Below are 23,428 nucleotides of genomic sequence, written 5' to 3'. Positions count from 1 at the left end.
TGCTCCAGCCCTACTCACTCCACCCTTTCTTTCTCTCTCTCTCTCTCTCTCTCTCTCTCTCTCTCTCTCTCTCTCTCTCTCTCTCTCTCTCTCTCTCACACTGTAGCTGTCTTCAGACAACCCCATAAGAGGGTATCAGATCTCATTATGGATGGTTGTGAGCCACCATGTGGTTGCTGGGATTTGAACTCATGACCTCCAGAAGAACAATCAGTGCTCTTAACCGCTGAGCCATCTCACCAGCCCGGAAAGTCTCCATAATTATCTTTAATTCAGGTAACATTTCCAAAAAAATTAAAGGGGAAACAAAAATAAATTTAAAAACCCCTACCCATTTCTAAAATTAAAAAACAAAAAAACCAAAATAATAAACAAACCTACACATATTGGATGCATTAACTGGAAGAACAATGACAAAGCTAAACTATAAACAATAAATATAAAAGTTCTCAGGAAGAACTAGGTCTTAACATCATCAGCATTCTTAACACTGGAAGTACGTAAGAAAGACTATTCATATAGCTTCCTACCTATTAGGTATCCATACAGATGGGAGAACATACCAAATTCTATGCTTTCAATTACGTTTTCCATTTGTTGCTATGGCATTCAACACAAAAAGCAAATAATATACTCATTCACAATATTTGGGAAAAGTACCAAGTTACTAATGGGAATTATCTAAATATCAAATGCTAAGCAGACATTAAAAGGTGTGCTAAATATACAGACTTTGAAGACAGTATGTATAGGATAATAACCCTGACAGGACAAAAGAGCATTTCTCAAAGCTGGTCCAAGAACCCCCAAAGGTCCTAGGGACCCTGTCAGGGAATCTGGACAGTACGGCTGAGGAGGTCAGTTGACTTCTTTCATTTCTGAGTGCACAGTGGACTTTGTAGCATTAATATGATGCACAATTATGTCACTGCTGCTCACCTGTACTAAAGCCTGAACAGCATGAACTTGTCCAGCTAGCTTTAAACTATGATCTCCTTCACCACTAGAGAAGGAGGAATCAAAGGAACAGGATGTTTCCATGTTGACAAGGCAGTGTCGATTCCGGGCACTATACTCCACCAGATTTATCAGTAGACCCAATCCCTATAAAACATTTAAAATATAATCATCACAAACAAGAATTTAATGAATGTAATATATATAACTTATTGTCAATTAAAATGTTAAGCAGCATTTTTCCATCTGCAAAGCTGTTAAGTAAGAACCACTATATAAGTAAGATACTGTTCTTTCTTTTAGCTGGCTTGAATGAACTACAGAAGAACTGTTTTATTGCTTCCTCTTGCTCCACCCTCTAAAATGCTAGGAGTACAGACTCGAGCCAACTTAGCTCCTTCAGTTATCAACCACCATTTCCAGTTTATACTTCTATGTCTATGAAGGATGTTTTAAGAAAATTATGAAGATGTTCATAAGGATCCATCAAAACAGCACAGAATATATTAAACAGATTCTTAAATCCAAACTGAAACAAAGTTTTATCCTCTAAAGAGAAGATAAATATAAAGTGACCACAGTTCAACTCACCAGCACTCGAATATCAAATCTCTGCTCCTGAGGTAGGTACTTTGGAACCTGAAGGACACAGTTCATTGCTGTGCCTATGAGTCCTTCTTGCTCTCCTGTCTTTGTACTGCCCCACTCTGAAGAATGAAAACAAAAACCTTCCTGATAACACTAATAACCACATTTAAAATAATTTTTTAATTGTTGGGTTTTGTTTTGTTTTCCTTCTTTTCTTAGTCCTGGTTTTTCTCTAATCCTGCTTGACCTGGTACTTGCTATGTAGTCCAAACTGTCTTCAACTTCAACCTCATGGCACTGAGCCTCCCTAAGTGCTAGGATTATAGGTATGAACACTATACCCAGCAACTAAGCATTAATTTAAAATTTTAATTTTAAAATGGCTATTTCTTTAATGAAATACAGAGTTTTGATATTTAAAGGCTAATTTACTAGGCAGTTCTAAAAGTAGCTTATGACTGTAGGAGTAAGTCAATTACATTACGGAATATTGTAAATTATTACATAAAAAACAGAACAGCTTATTTCCAAATGCAACACAGTAAGAAATTATTACTTACCATTATCATTAGTTAAATTGAGCAATACCCCAATGATGGCCCTCATGCAGTCCTCCACTGCTTTGCCCACATGGTTAGTTACATTCTGGTAAGGCAGAGGTTTACTGTCTGCTATACATATGCTGTTCTCAGCGCGGTTATACTGCTGAATCAAGTCTTCACAATGCTGTAATGCTCTTAAGAGAAAATAAAATGTATACTATTATGATATAATAAAAGTTAGGCAGTTTCTATTTACTGGGGCCTAAAAAATGATCAGGGTTTTGTTTACCTGGTTTGAAAGTTACAATGTTAATATCTAATAATGTACCACATATGCCGATAATTTTGTTAATTGCTAAATTTTGATAAACATGATCATTAAAATTTCTCTCTAAAGAAAGTTAAAGTTGTAAGTTCATTCCATGTTGAACATAGTGGTTCATGTTTATAGTTCCCATTATAGAGGAGGAGGCTGAGGCAAAAGAATTATTTTAGCCTAGAAGTTTACTAGCTAAGACAAAAGAATTAACATCCTGTCTTGAACCAAACAATTAGCACCACAACAATCGGGGGGGGGGGGGGGGACCCACAAAACAAACTTGTGCTACTAGCAGGAGCATTTTATAGATCTCTCAAATACAAAATATATCACCACATCTTTCAACCATCAAATCCACTATGTTTTTTCAAGTCTAACACAGATCAAGTAAACCAATGTTATGAGTTTATTTTTTATGAATTGCATAACATACAAAACCCTTAAAGAGAAATTCCACACAGTTAATCTATTCCTAGCTTATTTTTAATATGCAATGGGGAAATCCTATAAAGTTCCTAATATTTTACAATTCTTTGGTTAGAAAGATGTTCTTTTACAGTCAAACCCAAGCAATTGGCTTTTTTAATGTTTGAGGATGTTGATAATTTCCCTTTTGCTACTAGTAACTAACCTGTTTTGTGCTAAGTATTACTAAGTATCTATAAGGATTTTCTTGAAAGCTACAGGTGAATGCTATTTCCCAAACATCAAATTCTGACTTTTATCACCACTTCTAAAAACATTTCACCAGAAAATCCCATGCAAGAGATGAAATCTGTCACGATTCAGAAGCATAAGAAAATAACTTTAAAATCAAGAATAATATACTTTATTTTTTTAATTAAAAAAAACCAGGGACTAGGACTGAATGACAGACCACTTGGCTGGTATAAATACGTTCCATCTCTACTGCTACTATAAAACAAATAAACAAACCAATCAACCACCCCAACCCCCATCAGCCAAATAAAATGCAACGAGAAACATGCTTAATTTCTTGATAAGGAAGAATTGCATTATGTTAAGGATAATGTGCTATAAAATTCACAAAAGCACAAAAACCAGGAAATGGAGATGATAAAGCATTTGCTTCAAAATAACACACACAAAAAAGATGAGGTTAGAGACAGAAACAAGGCTCGCCCATGCATTATTCAAGCTAAGTAATAAGAGTTTATCAATTTAGTCTACACTTCTCTTAATTTGAAACTCTCCAAATAAAAGGTTAACACACAGATAAATCAGACCATTCACACTAAAATAGTTGTTCTTTTTATAAGGAAATTACAAAGACAATCAAGGGTCATATAGAACTGCAATTTAAGATTAGTTTTTCAAAGCAGAGACCCAGAGAAAGTTAAATCCCGGTGGCATGATGGCTAAGATAAAGGCCAGAGAACTAGGGCAGAGATAGTAAAATCTAGGACAGCTAAGAAGAAGCTGTTGTAATCAGACAGAACCAGGACTAGAGACAGAAGCACCAAGGTAACACCATTAGCCTAATTGTGATGAAGGCTAGACAGGAAGATCTGAAAAATGAGATATAAATAAATGGCAGAAATCGAGTTACAATACACTTCAAACAAAAGGCCTAAGATATTTATCACTGACAATATACTAAGCAATGTTCTATTAGGCTCACATAAAAAATTTCACTCTTTCATATCACTTAAAATGTATTAACAAGCAGGTCATCTTTGCGTGTATTATATACAATATACAAAATGTATATATGTATATGCTAAGATATATCTACTTGTTTGTTGCTAAAAACTACCCTAGTGGCTAGGCAAATTCTTGTCCTCCCCATAAAGAACTTGTAACAGGTCATTTGTCCAGGATTACAGCTAACATAAAGAAGCTGCAATTCTCATCAAACCATTTTACCTCAAGAATCTACAATCTTAACTTTTTATCTATTTTTAGATAACTTTTAATTTATCTTTTTATCTAGTCACAAAACTCAACAGACCACACATTTTAAGAAGAGATAGAATAAATAAATCTTTATTTCCTGAGTTTTAAATAAATAATGAGAGCTTATAAAACTTACTTAGCTGATGAAATAATGAGTTGTGAATCTTTATAGGCTATCAAGTAGCTTTGATTCTCTGGATTATGCACGGTGACCTAAAAGAAATGGATATAAAATGACTGTGACGATCCATAATTTTCATTTATATAAATAATACCACACTTTATGGAACAGATCTTGCCATCTAAGGTCACAATTTCTTAAGCTCAAGGGAAGGGAATGGAGGAGAAGGAAGGGAAAAGGAGGGGAGGGGAGGGAATTAAATGTGGGGACAGCAAAAGCTGGCAGCATAGAAATTTTCTCAGTGCTATCAACGACCAAATTCATTAAAAATCAAATGCATAATGAATCCTAAAGTGCTGTTACAAATGCTTACCACCCATGGCTCATTTAATGAATTCACTTAGTTCTTCTACACAACATGAGCATTTTGCATGTTGTCATGCCATACACCAACAGACACTGCTCAAACAGCTAAGAAACAAGTCTGTTTTATGCTACATATTATAATATACACAAAATTTTCTAAGCTTATAAAAACAGTCACTTGATTAACTATAACAAAGACTTTTAATGGTTTCCTCCATGTGTATCAAACTGGTATACCTTTGGGTTGTATACTGAGTCAGAATGACTGACTTTAAAGATTGCTGTTTGATAGCTGGGCATGGTGGTACAAGTTTTAATCCTAGCACTCAGGAGGCAGAGATAAGTGGATCTCTGTGAGCCTGAGGCAAGGCTGGACTAGCAAGTTCTAGGGCAATTAGGACTACATATAAAGACTCTGTCTCTAAAATCAAACTAACAAACAAACCAAAACTAAAACCAAAATGTTGTTTAAGATTCTGTCTTGGGTTTAATTTTAAAACCTTTTGCATTATATACTTATTTAGTATTGCTAATATATTAAGGGTTACATTAAAATCTACTGGACAAAATGGATGGTGGGTGGCAAAGTTTATGAAGCCCTGATGCAGAGAAATAAATGCATGTACAACCTATAGGTTCAATATTTAAAAGAGAACTACTGACCAGAATGTAGCACACATCTTAAATTTCAACACTCAGGAGGCAAGCTCATATGTGAGTTCAAAATCATCCGGGTCTACACAGTGAAGTACACATCAACTAAAGTTACATAGTGAGATCCCAACTAAAAACTATTAATTTATTATAAAATAAAGATAATACTCTCATAATAACTTACTCATAATTGCCAAGTACTTTGAAATGCAGACAGAAGACCCCCAATATACAAACTTGGTACTTTAAAATTCACAAATATATTAAAAATATTTTACTTTTAAATTTAATGTCTATTTGTTTATTTGTTTTGAGATAGGATCTCTCTACATAGCCCTGGTTACTCTGGAATTCATTACATAGCTCAGGATGGTCTTGAACTCACAGAAACCCACCTGCCTCTTCCAAGTGTTGGGATTAAAGGTGTGTGCCAATACACCCAGCCATTTAAAATATTTTAAATAAAGAAATAATGTGTAACCTAGTAAACAGCACCCTAGAAGGAACAATTTTATTATGTATGCCAAGAGCTCTTCCATGTTTTTAAAAGTACCTAACCAACCTACTTAGCCAGCAATTATACATTCTAACATTCACTGTCAGTAAAACTGTAGCTACTCTGAGCTAGGTTAAGTCATTCAAAATCACCAAAGACCAAAATATACTTACTGTCACCCAACAGTGTTATTTTCCAATGTCAAATATTTTTAGTTATGCTTATAATCTGACTCAAAAACTGAAAAGACAAAAGTGTACTAAAACAAAACTATGACTGTGTTTCTTGATAAACAAGTTAGTATTTTTAACAGAAACAGAATTCTGTATTTAAAAAAAACTATACAGTCAGGTACATGTAAACAAATCTGTATGCACCTTTGATTTGAAGCAATAATATACAAATAAAAGCTTTTGTTTTGAAACAGGGTCTTATTTATGTAGCCCATGCTGGCCTTGAAATCACAATCTTCCCTCCCAATTTTAGGATCACAAGCATGTTATCAGCATATCGTGAAACAATATATTCTTAAAATGATAAAATACCCATTTACTGACAGTTGGTTTTGAAAAGAATCCTTACAATTTTAATTCAAATAAGCAAAGGTCAAACCCCAGGATATTTAAACCATCAGGTAGTTATACAATCACAAGTAGAGATAACTCCCCCTGTCCAGCTGACCATACTTACACTCTCTAAAACTCGTAAACATCTCTCTGCTCCCCACAACGAGGCTACTAGTTTCTCTTCATCCTCATCTCTACTTAAATGATCCACACACTCTTTTACTAGGCAGAAACAAATGGAGAAAAGTTAGTATATAAAAGTTCAGTAATTATCTCTTAGCTAACATCAAGTTACCTACACTCATGCTATAAACATGTATATGCTGGAATGGGAACATAATTTTACGCCTGATACTAAGTACAAAGGTTTGAATGACAATCAACTCCACAGGATCACGTATCTCAGGGTTTGGTCAATAGCTGTGTGACTGTTTAGGAAGGATTGGGAGGTATGGGCTTGTCAGAGGAGGCCTGTAATATGGATGGGCTCAAGGTTTCAAAACACATGCAGGACATCCCCTTTATCTCCCTCCCCACTTCTCTTCTCAGTGCTTATCTTATATAAAGATGTGAACTCTTAGCTACTGCTCCAGAACTTGCCATGCTCCCTGCCATGAAGGTCTCACCCTCTGAAATTTTAAGTTCATAATAAACTTCTTCTATAAATTGCCTTGATCATGGTGTCTCCAACTGTTGTGCTTACAAGACAGGGTTTCTCCTCTGTGTAGCCCTGGCAGTCCTAGAACTGGCTTTGTAGAGTAGGCTGGCCTCAAACTCAAATATCCACCTGCCTGTCTCTGAAGGGACTGAAGTTATATTAATACTGTGTGTGTGTGTGTGCACGCGCATGCTCATGTGATCTACAATACGTATGTATGTATGTACACATACGAACCTTTATCTACAATATGGTCCAGACCACCCAGAAGCCGGAGCTCTTCTTTAAACCAGTCTCCTGCCCGTTTGGAAGTGAGGGACAGCAACGTCTCCATAGCTAAATGACCAGTCTAAAAATCAGAAATATCATTAATGAAAATGAGATGTAAAATAATTCTTTTTTTTTTTTTTCCTGATTTTTTGAGACAGGATTCTCTGTATAACCCTGGCAGTTCTGAAACTCACTCTGTAGACCAGGCTGACCTCAAACTCAGAAATCTGCCTGCCTTCTCTTTCCAGAATGCTGGGATTAAAGGCATATGACATCATCAACAGGTTAGAATAATTCTGAAGCATTAATTTTAGATTTATTTTTCATTACTAAAATGTAGTTAAGTCAGAAATAGAACAGTAAGTGCTTTTATAGGTGAATAAACTAATTTTATCAGAACAGTCTACATAAAAAAACTGTGATTAAACTATATGGCTTGCTTTTATAAAAAAAAAGTAATTTAATGTATTTCTTGTTAGTTTCATATAATGGCAATACAGAGGCTCAGATGTGGGAATATTGATGGGGGGGGGGGGTGGTTTCTGGTTTCTCAGTGTAAACAGCCCTGGCTGCCCTGGTGTAAACCAGGCTAACCTTGAACCCACAGAAATCTGCCTGCCTCTGAGTGCTAAGATTAAAGGAATGCACCACCACACCCAGCTTTTCTTTTCGATAAATCAGTATATTGGATTAACCTACCAAAAAGAATATAATAAGATAAATTTCAAGGAGCAAAGTATGGGGATGTCAGGGGTCCTAAATGTTCAAACTCAATGGTCATTCATTTAAACAGCTTTAAGTTACAAAGTTTTTCTGAACATAGTAAACATGAGCATTTTCCCACATACTTATCGGTGAACTATAGTTTTCTTCTCTACTTCTCTGCTCATTATTTTTTTTATTTTCCTGTAAAGTTGGCTCCTTTTTAATCATACTATGCCTTAAACTTTATACTACAGGATTATGTAGCAGCTAGAATATTCCTTGTCATACAAAAGTATGTGCACGCACGCGTGCGCGCGCGTGTGTGTGTGTGTGTGTGTGTATATATATATATATATATATATATATATATATATATATATATATGAATGAGCATTTTTCTTTATGAGCCCATAGTTTTAAAGCCTAAAGCTACTTGCCAACAGAAAGTAATCTGGTTCTTGATGTAATAAAGAAGTTTAGCCTAACAGAAGAAATAGTGAGCAGGGCTGAAGGCAGTGATTTAGTTATCTTATCCTTTAGCCTGCTAATCCTTCGCAATGTAGTACTCATTTAAAAAGAGGAGTAGGAAGAATTAGCAAAGAATTAAAAGAAGTGTTTGTCTTTTCCCCCAACCCCAACCCAAACTTAAACACTTCAAGAGAAAACTTTTCACCTTGTCATATATATTTGAAACTGAATATATATTACTTAAAAAATAAACAAGGTTTACCAAGGAGAATCTTAGCTTACAAGCTTAAAGGGATCTGAACATTATAATAAGTTTTTACATAGACAAAAGAAATTGTTAGGATAAAGAATTAGAATCCAATACAACAAAATCATTCAAGTGGGTTTATTTCTCATTCTAGGTCCTGCAAATAGTAATTTAATGATCAAATTTATTAGCTCATGAGTCTTAACAGTGAAGTTGAAACCTAATGCTACAATCTTTAAGGGCATAAAATTTTTATATTAGTAAAACCTCTTATATTTCAGGCTATATTCAGCATACATAACCACTGTTTTAAGCATTTTTACTTCTAGACTAAAATAATCATCTAGAGGAAAATCACTACTCAAGACTACTCTTTTAACCATTAGGACTGTTAAACCAGTTTAAAATATTGTTGTTATCTTGTCATGTGTTATCAACAGCACAAATATATTTAGAAAGTTATTTTTTAATTTTATAAACTTTTTTTTGAGACACTGTGTACCCTTGGCTGCTGTGTAACCCACTTTAGACCAGAGTGGCCTCAGACTGAAAGACCTGCCTGCCTTTGACTTCTCAGTGCTGTGATTAAAGGCATGCACCACCACTCCTGGCTATAAACTTTATTTTTTAAAAAAAATAATAATAAGCAAAAAACCCTTTAAAATATACAAAAGCACACTACAAAATTAACCAGACCCACACAATATCACTAAACATGGAGGCAGCTATTTTTTTAAATAAAGCAACTTACTAAGCCTACTATACAATTTAAAAACAACCATACTTAAGAAGAGCTGACAAAGTTGAAGAAGAGACACCCTAAAATAGTCCTGTCCTCTGGTTTCAATCAAGTAAATTATTTAATATACTGCCAGATTTTTTCATGCTGATATTTACTTACCCTAAAAAATTTACTAAAACAAGTCAAAATTTATTTCAAAAAATATTATCATTTAACAGCCAATATTTCAAACCAAAATGCTGATGAATAATGAAAAATAATTATTTATTCAATTATATACTAAACAAAAACTTTAGCCTCAAAATAATTCTTTTATAGCATTAAAATTAATTTTCCTTTATATCTGAATAAAATTCCATTTAGACCTTATCTATTCATCTGTTGCTGGAGGTCTAGGATAGGTGCACTTCTTAGCTATCATTGACAGTGCAACAATAAACAGACATACAAGTATTTCTGTGGGAGGCCAAGAGTGGTAACTGAGTTCTTGGACAGGAGGATGTACTAGAAAAGATGAGCCAATAAAAACAGAAAAGGGAAGAAAACACAATTATTTTGTAAGATTAGGTGTAAAAACTGAGTGAACAAAAATTACAAGTATTAAAAATAGAATAACACTGCCCAATCCCAAGTCAACCTAAAAGTAATAGACAGACAGTGGTGACATAAAGGATAATACATGTGCTAAGGAAACTACTTTTAGTTCTACAAAGTACAGAGCACATGTGCATTTTGGATCTGAGTTTTAAAGTTGACTGGCTTTCCTACCACTTGTAATTTTTTTTGTTGTTCATAAATTCCTTAATAAGTCTAGAATATTGAACAGCGTGAGAGCCCTCAATCACTGTGACTACTATCAATGGTCAGAAATTTTTGTGCCAAATGCTGAAATCTTCACAGTTAAGCAGTCAACAAAAGAAGTTTAAAAAAAAATCAGATTATAGAACAAGTATCTTTTTGTCTTCTCCTCAAAACCTTGGTTCAATTATCACACTGGCCTCGTAAACATTTAGACTATCATCATCCACTGGGGAATTGTGCTCAGAATGAAGGTAAACACTGCTCCAAAAGGACAAATGGCTCCAAAAAGAACAGAATTTCCCCTTTTAGCCTCCAGATACCCAGAGATAGTGTAGATTAAAAAAAAAAAAAATCTTGTTCATAAATCCTCTAAATTCTGATTTCTGAAATTTAGAGTATAAAAATTGCAGTTGCTAATTAATAAGTAAAATATAAAAAGAAAAAGCGAAACATTGAGCAAATTTTAACAAACAAACAAAAAAACAAAACAAAAAAAAAACAAAAAAACCCAGCTATTTACCAGCAAAACCAAAACTAAGAAAGGCTCAAATACAGATGAGCAAGTTTAGTGATTTCAGGAGTGTGGTGGCTAATGTTAAGTCAAGTTATAGTTATCTGAAAGGAGAACCATTTTCTTAACTAGTGACTGATGGGGGAGGGCACAGTCCATTGTGCTGGTCCTGGGTTGTAGAAGAGAGCAGGCTGAGTAAGTCATGAGGATCAAGCCAGTAAGCACTATTCCAGGGCCTCTGCAGCAGTTCCTGCCTCTGCAACGGCTACTGCATCCAAGGTTCTGCCCTCATTTCCCTCAGTGATGGATGTTACCTGGAAGTTTAAGTTGAAATAAATCCTTTCTTCCCCAAGTTTCTTTGGTCATAGTGGTTCATCCCAGCAATAGTTATACTAACTAGAACAGGGAATGATTTTCAGAGCCAAACTTTAATAGAAAACTTTGTCAACAAAAGCCATAAACAAGACTGTTAAAGGTTAAATGGTTTGTCAAACCCACAAAGACACTGTAACTAATCACATTTTCTACATTTAATCTTCATTTGTTTAGAAGGAAACAACCCACCGTTATATTTTCTAGATCAAGATGTTTATTGTGCACAGTTTCACAGAGTCTTCTGATTTTTTCTTTGATCTTGTTCATGTCTTTTTCATTCAGTAGCTTAGCTGAAGAAGCATCTTGTTCCAGTTCCAAAAGCCGAATCATGAGATCTAAGCTGGCCCTATCAAGATCCATGTTCAAACGATCTCTACTCAATATGTACATGAGAGCAGCTGTACAGAGGGACAGATTCTTCAGCAGACCCCAAAAGAGAAATATTCATGAAAGCAATTACTAACAACTTCAGAAACAAGGACATTACTGGCATTTATAAGCTAAAATATCTAAAATTCCTATTGCTGGTTTTGATAGAGACCCTGATAGTGCTTTCAAAATATTTGAGGGAAACATATCTATTTGATAAAACCCTGATTGAAAGCTGTTTTTCCTCTCTATCATCCTTTTCTCTAGTGAATGCTAAACTAGAATATAAATTTAACTATCCATTTCTTTGAACAGTTTTGCTAAATGAGGTACTTATAAAACATTTTATGTATTATGTAGAACAGAAATATTCCCTTTTGCAATACACCTTTAATGTTCTTTGTAGCATAAAGATGTCACGTTTTGTGTATTTAAAAAAAAAAAATAACATTAATGTGTTTGCACTCTGTATCAAAACACAACCTTCCCTCTGTAAAATATAGACAACTGAGATTGCCATCAGTATACAAGGAACTGAAATAAATTCAACTAGGGGGCTGAAGAGCTAACTCAGCAGTTATGAGTGGACATTAGTTGTTCTTCCAGGGGACTCCAGTTCTATTCCAAGTACCCACACGGCAGCTCACAACTATCTCTAACTCTAGACCTAGGGGATCCAATGCCATCTTCTGTGCAAGCACCAGGCACAGACCTAGTGCAGACATACAAGCAAGCAAAACACTCATAAACTAATAATTTTTAAAAGGAAGCAAACCTACCTGGATTCATTTCTTTTGTTTTGGTTTTCTAGACAAGGCCTCATGATACAGCTCTGGCTGTCCTGGAACTACGTAGACCAGGCTAGCCTTAAACTTACAGAGATAAACCTACCCTTGCCTCCTCAGTGCTGGAATTAAAGGCATGCACCATTACACCTGGCTGGGTTGATCTTTTTTGTTGTTGTTGTTTTTGTTTGTTTTTTTCGAGACAGGGTTTCTCTGTGTAGTCCTGGCTGTCTGTAGACAGCCTGTAGTCCTGACTCACTCTGTAGACCAGGCTGGCCTCAAACTCAGAAATCCACCTGCCTTTGACTCCCAAGTGCTGGGATTAAAGGCGTGCGCCACCACTGCCAACAACATTTTTTAAAGACAGGGTCTCACAATGTAGTCCTAATTGGCCTGGAACTCAATATGGAGACCAAATTAACCTGGAGATCTACTTGTTTATGTACTACCAGGCCTGACACATCTTTGTTGGGTGTGTGATTTTAGTTCTTGAGACACAGTTTTAACACTGGAATTCACTGTGTAAACCAAGTAGGTCAGGATAAACTTGAACACCTAAGGTTATGCCTGCTTCTGCCTCTCAAGTCCTAGGATTAATAACATGTATCAGGATTGTTTCATTTTTTGACAGGCTCTCATATACCCCAGGCTGGCCCTGAAGTCATTATGTAGTTGAGGATAACCTTGTAGTTTTGGTTCTCTTGTCTCCCCTTTCCTATATACTAGGAGTACAGGTCTGCATAATTCCTGGTTTATGTCATACTAGGGATCAGACCCAGGGCTTCATGTTTATTAAGCAAGCATGCAAACTAACTGAGCTACATTCCTAGCCCCTAGTAGCTGCTTTTAATAAAACATTAACAAAATGTGCTTTAAAATACTCAAGGTGGTATGTCTTAGATCAATGTTAACACAATATATTCTATATCCAAAAAATTCAACCAACCATGCACAGATAAAAAAATATAAGAATTATACTTGTATTTAATACATATAAACCTTTTCCTTAATATTATTTCCTAAATAATACAATTTAAGAAATAGTAGCATAACATTTAAATTTTATTAGATATTCAAGGTAATCCAGAAATGACATTGTAAGGGAGGATATATAGGAATGTCTAGATATTTAGTCATACTGTCCTAGAACCAGTCTCCCACTGTTAACAAGAGATGGCTGTGTAATACTGTGCATTTAGGATAAGCCAACATTTGAGGTAAATCTGTATTTATTACTATGTTCAACAATATAATGTACATAATTAACCACCTGATTGTGACTTTGTTGTCCAAAGTACAGCCTTTCTAAATATTGTTTTTTGCCTTTATTCTCATCTTAAAACTTAGGGGTGTGTGTGTGTGTATGCACACATGAGTACATGCACACATAGGTATAATTACTCAAAAAAAAAAAAAAAACAAACAAAAAAACAAAAAAAAAAAAAAAAAAAAACCAGAAGCTTGGAGCCAGAGTTACAGGTGGGTGTAAGCTCCCTTACATGAGTGAAAACCAAATCATGACCTTTACTGCTGAATCATCATCTTTTCAGTCCCCTTGATTAAATATTTACAAAGCATTTTTCTGGAAATTAGAATGTCACAGTGAAGACCTTAAGGACTCTCTAACTAAGAAAAAATTATGTCTTAAGTTTATACCTAACTGGTCAATGAAGCAAACAACACATTGCTTGTGCCTTTGTCCTCATTATTCTTTATCTAGTACAACCTGGGTACAGAGGACTTTAATTTCATTACTTTTAGTTTTAGAAGAATTGGTATTAATTTTGTGCCACTCAATTTGTATTTAGAAAGTAATTTCCTTTCATACAAGGTCACCTCAATATCACTGTCAGGTTTGGTAATGACTATTTTTTTTTTTTTCTAACTTATGATGACATTAAGATTGAACTTTGGTTGGTTAATCTTTATCATTTATTCCTTTTCACAATGAAGGTATTTTCCAGAACCAACAATGAATTAAATATTTTAAAGTCATGTCTATATTTCTTTTTTAAAGATGTATTTATATTTATTTAATGTATATGAGTGCTCTATCCCCATGTACACCTGCACACCAGCAGAGGGCATCAGACCCCATTACAGATGGTTGTGAGCCACCATGTGGTTGCTGGGAAATGAACTCAGAACCTCTGGAAGAACAGACAGTGCTCTTAACAGCTGAGCCATCTCTACAGCCCCATGGCTATATTTCAAAACCCTTATCTATGCCATTACTATCAAACAATTTTTAAAAACTTTTCTGAATAGAGGAAATCATTTTATAGTTTATAGTATTTTAACAGACAATTGAATAGTATTTTAATATAAACAAACTTTTCTTAAGAAAAATGTCTTAATAAAATGTGATATATAAAGCAAAATATATAACTATCATCTTTACTTATCAAGCAAATAAAATAAACTCAACCTTTAATTCACTTATATGAATGAATGAATTATATGTATTATCTGATATAGACAAAAACTCTAATGTTTTAATAATACTTCTCAACCTCAGAAACTTAAAAAATACCTACCTGATGGTGCTGGGAATCATTCAAAGTTTTAAATACCATTGCAACCATCCCATGTGCTCTCAGATGCATTCGAAAACTGGGCATGGCACATTTAGTAGCCAAGCTGATAACACTAGAAGGAAACAGACTATGTTAAGGCAGCTAAAAATTGCTAGGACATCAGCTATAGTTCTAATAATATCAAACACAAAGGAAGTAGAAGGCTTAAAATACTGACAACACAAAATATAAAAACTATGGGCAAACCAAAATTTTAAAACATGTACCAAGGCTTAGAGTATGAATGGGCATACTACATGTATAAAAATGAATAACATGATTATCTGTAGTAAATTCCTCCAATCATCAATTCTAGTTCCCTTTCATATTCATAATACTGCTATTATTTTAAAACTAGAAGTAGTTATATTTGATTGGATATATCTCAACTGACTATAGATAATACAACCAACTCAAGGTATACATCTATCGCTATATATAAAAGATGACCATGTCACTGCTCAAATCACTGCTCTATCAATCCGTGGCTGAAATTCTGAGATTAAAGACAAAAAAACCCAAACTCAGATTATTTAGTATAATATTTAATCTTTTACCATCTGGAAACTGAAGCCTATACCATACAAAAAGGAAACATTTTAACATATACTAATTATCACTGACAAAAATTTTTAAATGTCTAGCTTTATTAACAAATTTAGACCTATCTAGTTGAAAAGCTTAATGACATAGCATACATGACAATATAAAATATACAATTAAGATCTTACCTAAGGCAACGTGTGTTTAGAGGCTGAGTACTCTTTAAGCCACTTAACAAGTATTCAATGTCATCAGTGAACTCTTGATTTTCACCAAATTCCACCACATCATTGAAGTGCTTCACGTGCTGAACAACAGTATATAACTGCCAAGAAAAAAATAAGCCCACCTCTTTGTAACTTTGAACTAGCATATTTAAATCTATAGGCTCACTGTATTTAATAAAACACCTATAAAATCATTCATTAGACGGCAACAAAAATGTTTTTGAATCACTAGTATTGGACAAGTAGGATAAGGTACGTTTGTGGTTCAAACTGTGCTAGCATGTAGTGATATTTGTTTAAGACAAAAGGCTAATTGTTACACATAGAAATCTATCCACGTGCAGTGAAATGGTATATGGCTGCTTACTTCTTTGTCTTCTTTTCTGCATTTCAGTGCAGTAACTATTTCTTGGTAGGGCTGAGTAGGTATTGTCACAGTTTTTATCACTTTGAGTGGTGGTGCAGGAGCCTTAAAAACTCCATCATCTTTTTGATTTGGTTCCTTTGAAGACAGCCTCACCTATTAATAAAGGTATTAAATTAGTTGTTCTAAGCAAATATATTTTAAAAGGTAACATCTTGTCTATGTGACAAATCTAGCTTTGAAAAAGTAAATGAAATTTTTTTAAAGGGGGAAGAGGGAGGCTGCTGAAAGGTCCTAAGAGATAATTTAAATTCCATGCACTACTAAGACTTAAATTTTGTTTTACCCGGGAAAAAAAAAAAACAAAAAACAAAACCAAAAACCACTTGAGAAATACTTCTGGCTTTTTAAAAGCTTCACATTTCATATCATTTCTTTGTTTCCAAGGCTGTTAACAGAATAAAGAACCACAATTGCATGCATAAGTAGCATTGATAAGCAGTTAGACAGGGCTTCAGAAAAACTATAGCAAAGGAATCACAGAAGCATAGGAAACTAAAGCAATATAGAACAAAAATGTTGTAAAAAGAACAAAGTGTGTTTCAGAATCACAAATAATTACTAGCATATATAATGGTGACTTCATAATCAACTTAAGAAAAAACATTATACTGTGTTTATTACAAGTTCTATTCTTAGAGCTGAGGATGAACATTAATTAACCCACAAGGCCCTGGGTTCAGTCACTAGCAACACAAACACATGACCCCCGACCCTCAAATTCTTGTTATTGTTCTAAGAACTCATTCCTTTGGTAGCTCAAGATGACCAAGGCTTCATCTCCTAGTTGCCTGGATTGTTGGGTAGCATACCTAGCAAGAATATTTTACAAAAGGTTTGGTTTGGAAAGTATTAATTGAATGTAATTTTAGCTCTATGAAAATCAAATTAAGAAACGAAAAGTCACTTTAATATATACAAATATAAAAAGCTAGGCAGAAGTGAAGAACACCATTAATCCCAGCACTTAGAAGGCTCTTTTAAGTTCAAGGCCAGCCTGGTCTACAGAATGAGTCCCAGGACAGCCAAAGATATACAGAGAAACCCTGTCTCAAAAACAACAACAACAAAAACAACCAAACAAAAAAGAGATATACAGTGATAAATATTCAAGCAAAACACTCTTACACATAAAATAATAATAATAAAAAATAATTCATAAAAAGGCAGAGGCCCTAAACTTTTAAAAAAAAAATCCACATGTTGTAGAATATAATCTACAATATAGCTTTGGGAGAAGGAGTAAGGTGTTGCCTGTTGGCAACAAGGTGGTGGTTCCTACCTCAGCCTTCCAAGTATTAGGATTACAGGTATGGGCCATCATGTCTAGCTTTATTATAAATTCTCAGGATCAATAAGCTGGGAGGGGGTAAAGTACCTGCTATGCAAGCATGAGGATATGAGGGTTTAAATCCTTAGTATTCACATTCTAAGAAAGAAAGAAAGAAAGAAAGAAAGAAAGAAAGAAAGAAAGAAAGAAAGAAAGAAAGAAAGCAAGCCCACCCAGCAGTTTGTGGTGAAGACTTGTGGATCCTGGGAGCTCACCAGTTTGGCTAAACTAGCCAAATTTAATGAGACCCTTTTTCAGAAAATTAGGCAGAGAAGGCCAAGGCCAATGAGACTGCTTAGCAGGTGAAGGTGCTTGCCAAGCAAACCTGACAATCCGAGTTTGATTGCCAGAACCCATATGCTAGAAGAAATTACTCATAAAAGTTATTCTCTATTGAGTACATACACACCTGTATACATACCCATAAAAATATAAACATAATACCAACACACACAAATCACTAACACTTCATATAAGAAATAATATTTCTTAAACCCTAAATATTATACATTCTATGAAACATGAGTCATGATTAAAAGCTTTGGTTTGCTTTTTGTTGTTTAGTTTCTGAGATAGGGTCTCCATGTGAAACCCAGGTTGTCCTTGAGCTCCTACAAAGTTGAGCTCCTACAAAGTTTTAACTTGTAAAGCTTTCAATTATAACTATGTAAGAACAAAAATTAAGATAGTAACTATCTAGATTAATTTCTAATTTATTTTAAGAGAAAGAAAAAAATTTACTTACTGTGACACTCTGAGGTTTTGCTACTGGTGGTCCAGGCAGTTCTTCTGAGTCTGGATGGTTCCAATGCCTGGCATTATATACAGCTTTTGTAGGTGACTAGTGAAATGAGAAGAAGAAAAAAAATTAACTGCTTCCATCTCACAAAAAGGTCTCATTTAAATAGAATAACTGAAATGCATAAACATACAACCTTACACCAAAAACAGTGCTACCACCACGCCTATGCCAGACATAATCACTTTGGTATTTAGCACAGAACTGGTAACTGCTCTTCTGTGCGACCAATTAACCAGAAGAAAAAAAATCACTTGAAATTGCTAACAAACACACACAGATTATATACAGCAGTTGTCTAAGAGAAACATAAAAACATAGACAGTTTATGTTTCATCTACACTATACACATTACCCAGAAAACCTAATAAGGTCACTGCATGAATTCATAAATTATTTAGACATAATAACAAATTACCACTTAATGCAAATCTACTTCCTCAAAATAATGGTAACAGAAGCTTTGGCACTGTAAACTTTTTTTTTTTTTTTTGTATAAAGTACTTTCTTGGGGATGAAGAAATATTTTATTGAGTACAAGTTCTAGCAGTACCAGTCTGACAACTGGAGTTAAGTCTCAGGACTTAATCCACATATAAAGCTGCATCTGGCAAACATGCATCTGGAGTCCTAGTATTTCTATAGAAGAACTGCCCATAAGCCTGTAATAAGCTAACCTAGAGTAAGTGGCACAGCAGTAGCAAAAACAAGGGACCCCTGACCTCCACATATGCCCCTTCATATGTATGTGCCTACATTTTCACACACATATTCACACACACACACACACACACACACACACACAAAGTAAATGAGTAATTTTTTTAAGTAAATGTTTTGAAAGTCTAGTATACACTGATGTGTTGGTACACACCTTTAATCCCACTCAGGAGGCAGAGACAGGTGGATCTGAGTTTGAGGCCAGCTCAGTCTACTAAGCAAGTTCCATACAGTCAGGGCAACACAGAGAAACTGTCTTGAAAAACCAAAAGGGGGGTGGAGGGGAGGAAGGGAGGGGAGGGGGAGGGAGGGAGGGAGGGAATGTAAAAAAGAAAAGAAACTCTAGGATTTAATATATTTAATTCAACATATTCATTACCAAAACTTTATTCCTCATACTAGTCATTCTCGCTTCATAATTTTCCAACAATAGGGATCAGGAAGTTTATGACAGGCAAAAAAGAAGTTCCATTCTATTGTGACTAAAACCACTGGAACCAATTTACACATTGAAAATTGTTCAAATTTTATAAAAGTAGACATGAACTACTCTCACAAGACAATAGTCTAAAGAAGTTCAGTGTACTAACATTTCTGAATTCCATACCAAAATTATATAAAAACATTCAAATTGAAGGTTCACAGATTATAAACTGTCTTAAAATTTTAATACAGGCTATTATACTAGTAAATCAATTTACTTAAAATGAAAAAGTCTCTCAGTTTTAACATTCTGGATTTCAAAACCAGAATAGTGAAACCTGCAAATTCAAATGCATAGGACTACATTTGTATTTAAAACAAACAACAACAAAAAAAGAAACCTTTATTTTCAAAAGGAAACTAATTTCAAAAGAAAACGACAAGACAGAAGAGTAATGCCATTTTTATTCTTCAGAGATGTGATAATAAATTTTGTCATTCTAACCCTCAAGTCTCTGATCTAATGATTCTGTTTATGACTGTAATCTTCCTATTCTTATGCTACACATACAAAATAAGATTATTTGCACAAAAACCTACTTCAAGAATGGCCAGGGGCTGGAGAGATGGCTCAGCAGTTAAGAGCACTGACTGCTCTTCCAAAGGTCTTGAGTTCAATTCCCAGCAACCACATGGTGGCTCCATCTGTAATGGAGTCTGATGCACTCTCCTGGTGTGTCTGAAGACAGCTACAGTGTATTCATATACACAATAAATAATTTAAAAAAAAAAAAAAAAGAATGGCCAAATACTCCCATTACTCTCATAAACTAGATTTACATTAATTAATGATTCATTCTTATACCTAAATAACTTATGAACTCATGCAATGACTTGATCAGATTTTCTGGGTCACATGTATACACAGTAGATTTAACATAAATTCTAAAAACTAGCTCTCTATTCATGTTTATCTCAGAAAAACAATGTAAAAGTTTTGTCTCTGTTCATTATTAAATCTTTTATTTGAGCAACCTCTAATACCTCAAGTATTCTCAGAACCCAGGCCACAATTACATGCTTTTGGTATAAATCTGTGTCCTGGGTTGAAGTGTGGCTGGTAGTGCATCTGCCTAGCATGCACAAGGTCCCTGATTCCATCCCTAGCACTGTAATAAAGTCAAAGACAGAGAAGGGTATTTAAAAGTGCAAAAATTCTACTGACTTTTATTTTTGATTATTTAAATTTTTTTATGAGTTGGTGTTTGGCCTTCTTACAGATATGTGCACCACATGTGTGAATTACAGACATGTGTGTTGCCATGTAGGTACTAGGAATATGGGCCCTCTGAAGAACAGTCGGTGTCAACTACTAAGCCACCTCCTCAATCCCCCATTTTATTTCTTTTAAGAACACACTAACTGTAAGTAATAATCTTTGGGTTAAAGGGCTCATTCTCCATAGAACAAAACAATAGGGAAATACAAGATTCTTAACTAAAACATTGTAAGATCAGGCAAAACACTAATTACTATTTTGAGTACTAAATATTACTAATAGCTATTTAATCCTGGGCTACACAATATGAATTCATCACCTTCAGGTAAAAAAGAGAATCCATCATATAGGGACTCAGACCAACAAAGGAAATGCTAGCACTGAAATGTTTTAGAATAAGAATCAGGAGGACTTTTTTTTTTTAATTAGCATGCCTGTAATCTTAACACTCAGGAGACAGAGGAGCAAGGAGTTCAAGGTCAGTCTCACCTACATAAGAGTTCAAGGCAAGCCTGGACTGAAAGAATGTTTCCTCAAATAAAAACGGAGCAAAAACATTGCTATTCTGTGTGGTGGCTAATGCCATCAACTTGACAGGATCTAGAGTAACCTAAGAAACAAGCCACCAGACATAGCAGTGAGGAACTATCTAGATAATTCCAAGTGAAAAGACCCACCTTGCATATGAGTAGCACAAATCCCAAAACTGGGGTGCAGGACTGCATGAAAAGGAAAAAGTGAGCTAAGTACTAACATGCATCCATCTGCTTCCTGAAAGGGGATACAGTATAAACCAGCTGCCTCAACTCCTGTTGCTAGGACTTGCCCACCAGGATGGACTGTACCTTCAAAGTGTGAGCCAAACAAACCCTTCCTCCCATAAATTGCTTCTTGTTGGGTATTTTGTCACAATGAGAAAAGTAACTAATATACTATCTTTAGCATGTAACTTGATGAGCCTATACTTGTAAAGTTTTTGATACTTACTATTTTAATGCTAGTATACTGTAAGGAAAATAGAGATCTGATCAGAACTTTCCCTTGACTTTTATTCCAAAGTTTACAAAATCATAGGGCTTTAAAATTTTTAGATTTACTTATGTGCACTAATGTTTGCTTATATGTATGTGTATGTATGATGTGGATGCCTAGTGCCCATGGAGGGCAGAAAAGGGTGCTAGATGCCCTGGAACTGGAGTTATGAATGGTTGTGAGCCACCATGAAACAACTGAGCCATCATCTCTCTGGCCAGTTGCAGGGCTTATTACAGGGTAAGAGAATTACTAAAGAGACATGTACCTAAATAAATAACATATGAGTGTTAAATAGGGAAGCAGAAAGGGAGAGAACACTGAGTTAACCCTGAGCTCATAATAGCATTCTAAAAATGGTACAAGAATTCTACTTGCTTCAGTATGAATTGTGTATGTAAACACCGGAGCATCTGATAGGCCACATGCTAATTTTACATAGTACAAGTGATTTTGGAGAGTAACTAAAAATGATTTTAAAAAGAGCAATCAACTTTTCATGAAAAATAAAGATCAACAACACCATGTAGAAATCTGATTAAGTCTTAATTAGGTCACTCATATTGGACTACCAAGGTTATCTTCCATCTTTTTAGTTTTAAAAGCAGATATACAGCATACTAATCACTTTTCTTAACTTTACTCTGTTAGACAATTTCTGCCTTCTGTTTGCTCTCTAATCTAAATACTTAGAACAAGGAGTGGACAGCTCTCATAAATATGCTAACATTCTAAAGAGCTAGAACCAGGTAAGAATGTTTCAGAACAGCCACCTTACAACATCCTATGTTCGTTCTTATTTACTTCTCCAGGAATATATGTGACAAACAAAAATTTTACATGCAGTAATTTACTACAGTTAAAAAAAATAAGCCCATGATCAATCTATGTGAGTCAATCTATGTGACAGTATCGATGAAAACATAAATACAAGGTTTTTTTAAGAGGACAATCTCAAGAGTGTGACTTAGCAGACCATTTCACCAAATTACAATTATAAATGATAAGAAAGTTCTGACGGCTCAGCAGTTAAGAAAACTGGCTGCTCTTCCAGAGGACCTGGGTTCAATTCCCAACATGGCAGCTCACTACTGTCTAATTCCAGTTCCAGGGGATCTAACACAGACACAAATTCATGAAAAACACAAATGCACAAAAGTAAATCTTTTTTTTTCTTAAGTAAAGTTCCTTCCTGAATAGCAAATAATAAGAGCATTCTGCTACTTTCCACTGAGTAGGCCTCTAGAAATCTGTGTGTTGGGGAAGGAGGGGAGGATTCCCACCATTTTTATAGTATGACTTTTTTTTTTTAACAAGATCAATTCAAGACTACAGTAATGACAGAAACAGTAAGCTGGCAGTATTTCACCCAGTCTTATCTACAAGGATTTCATGAACAAAGTAATGTAATTCTACCAGCCTAAGTCCATCTGAATGATGTTCAAAGAGCTGCAGTACATAGTAACTGTGTGTGTCTAGGTATAGTGCCTTATTATCAACAGGAAAAAAAGAGAAAGGGAAGAAAGGGGGAAAAAAGAAGCCAACAAGGTGGAGGATGTCACATAAACAAAAACTAGGGAGTCAAAGAAAAATATGCTCACTTGTGTTTATGTTAGTA

General features: G+C 34.8%; 1 protein-coding gene across 4 annotated transcripts in view; it reads right to left on the bottom strand.

Annotated features, from left to right (window-relative positions):
- Positions 1-23,428, bottom strand: part of Wapl (WAPL cohesin release factor) — a 67,056-nt gene that overhangs the window by 8,288 nt on the left and 35,340 nt on the right. For 3 of the 4 annotated variants that reach the window (XM_034497493.2, XM_034497492.2, XM_076931488.1), the window contains exons 5-15: positions 18,303-18,398; positions 16,171-16,323; positions 15,765-15,901; positions 14,995-15,106; positions 11,493-11,720; positions 7,422-7,533; positions 6,651-6,748; positions 4,460-4,536; positions 2,106-2,281; positions 1,549-1,664; positions 940-1,104 (exon numbers count right to left, since the gene is read on the bottom strand). In XM_034497493.2, coding sequence (XP_034353384.1) covers positions 940-1,104; positions 1,549-1,664; positions 2,106-2,281; positions 4,460-4,536; positions 6,651-6,748; positions 7,422-7,533; positions 11,493-11,720; positions 14,995-15,106; positions 15,765-15,901; positions 16,171-16,323; positions 18,303-18,398 — 1,470 coding nt within the window. The remainder of the gene's footprint in view (positions 1-939; positions 1,105-1,548; positions 1,665-2,105; positions 2,282-4,459; positions 4,537-6,650; positions 6,749-7,421; positions 7,534-11,492; positions 11,721-14,994; positions 15,107-15,764; positions 15,902-16,170; positions 16,324-18,302; positions 18,399-23,428) is intronic. The other variant, XM_034497494.2, reaches the window with a different exon arrangement.

This window comes from Arvicanthis niloticus, chromosome 3 (assembly GCF_011762505.2).
Source record: "Arvicanthis niloticus isolate mArvNil1 chromosome 3, mArvNil1.pat.X, whole genome shotgun sequence".
NCBI classification, from domain to species: Eukaryota; Metazoa; Chordata; class Mammalia; order Rodentia; family Muridae; genus Arvicanthis; species Arvicanthis niloticus.
The sequence above is the reverse complement of the archived record's forward strand: the minus strand, read 5'-3'. Positions and strand labels throughout refer to the sequence as shown.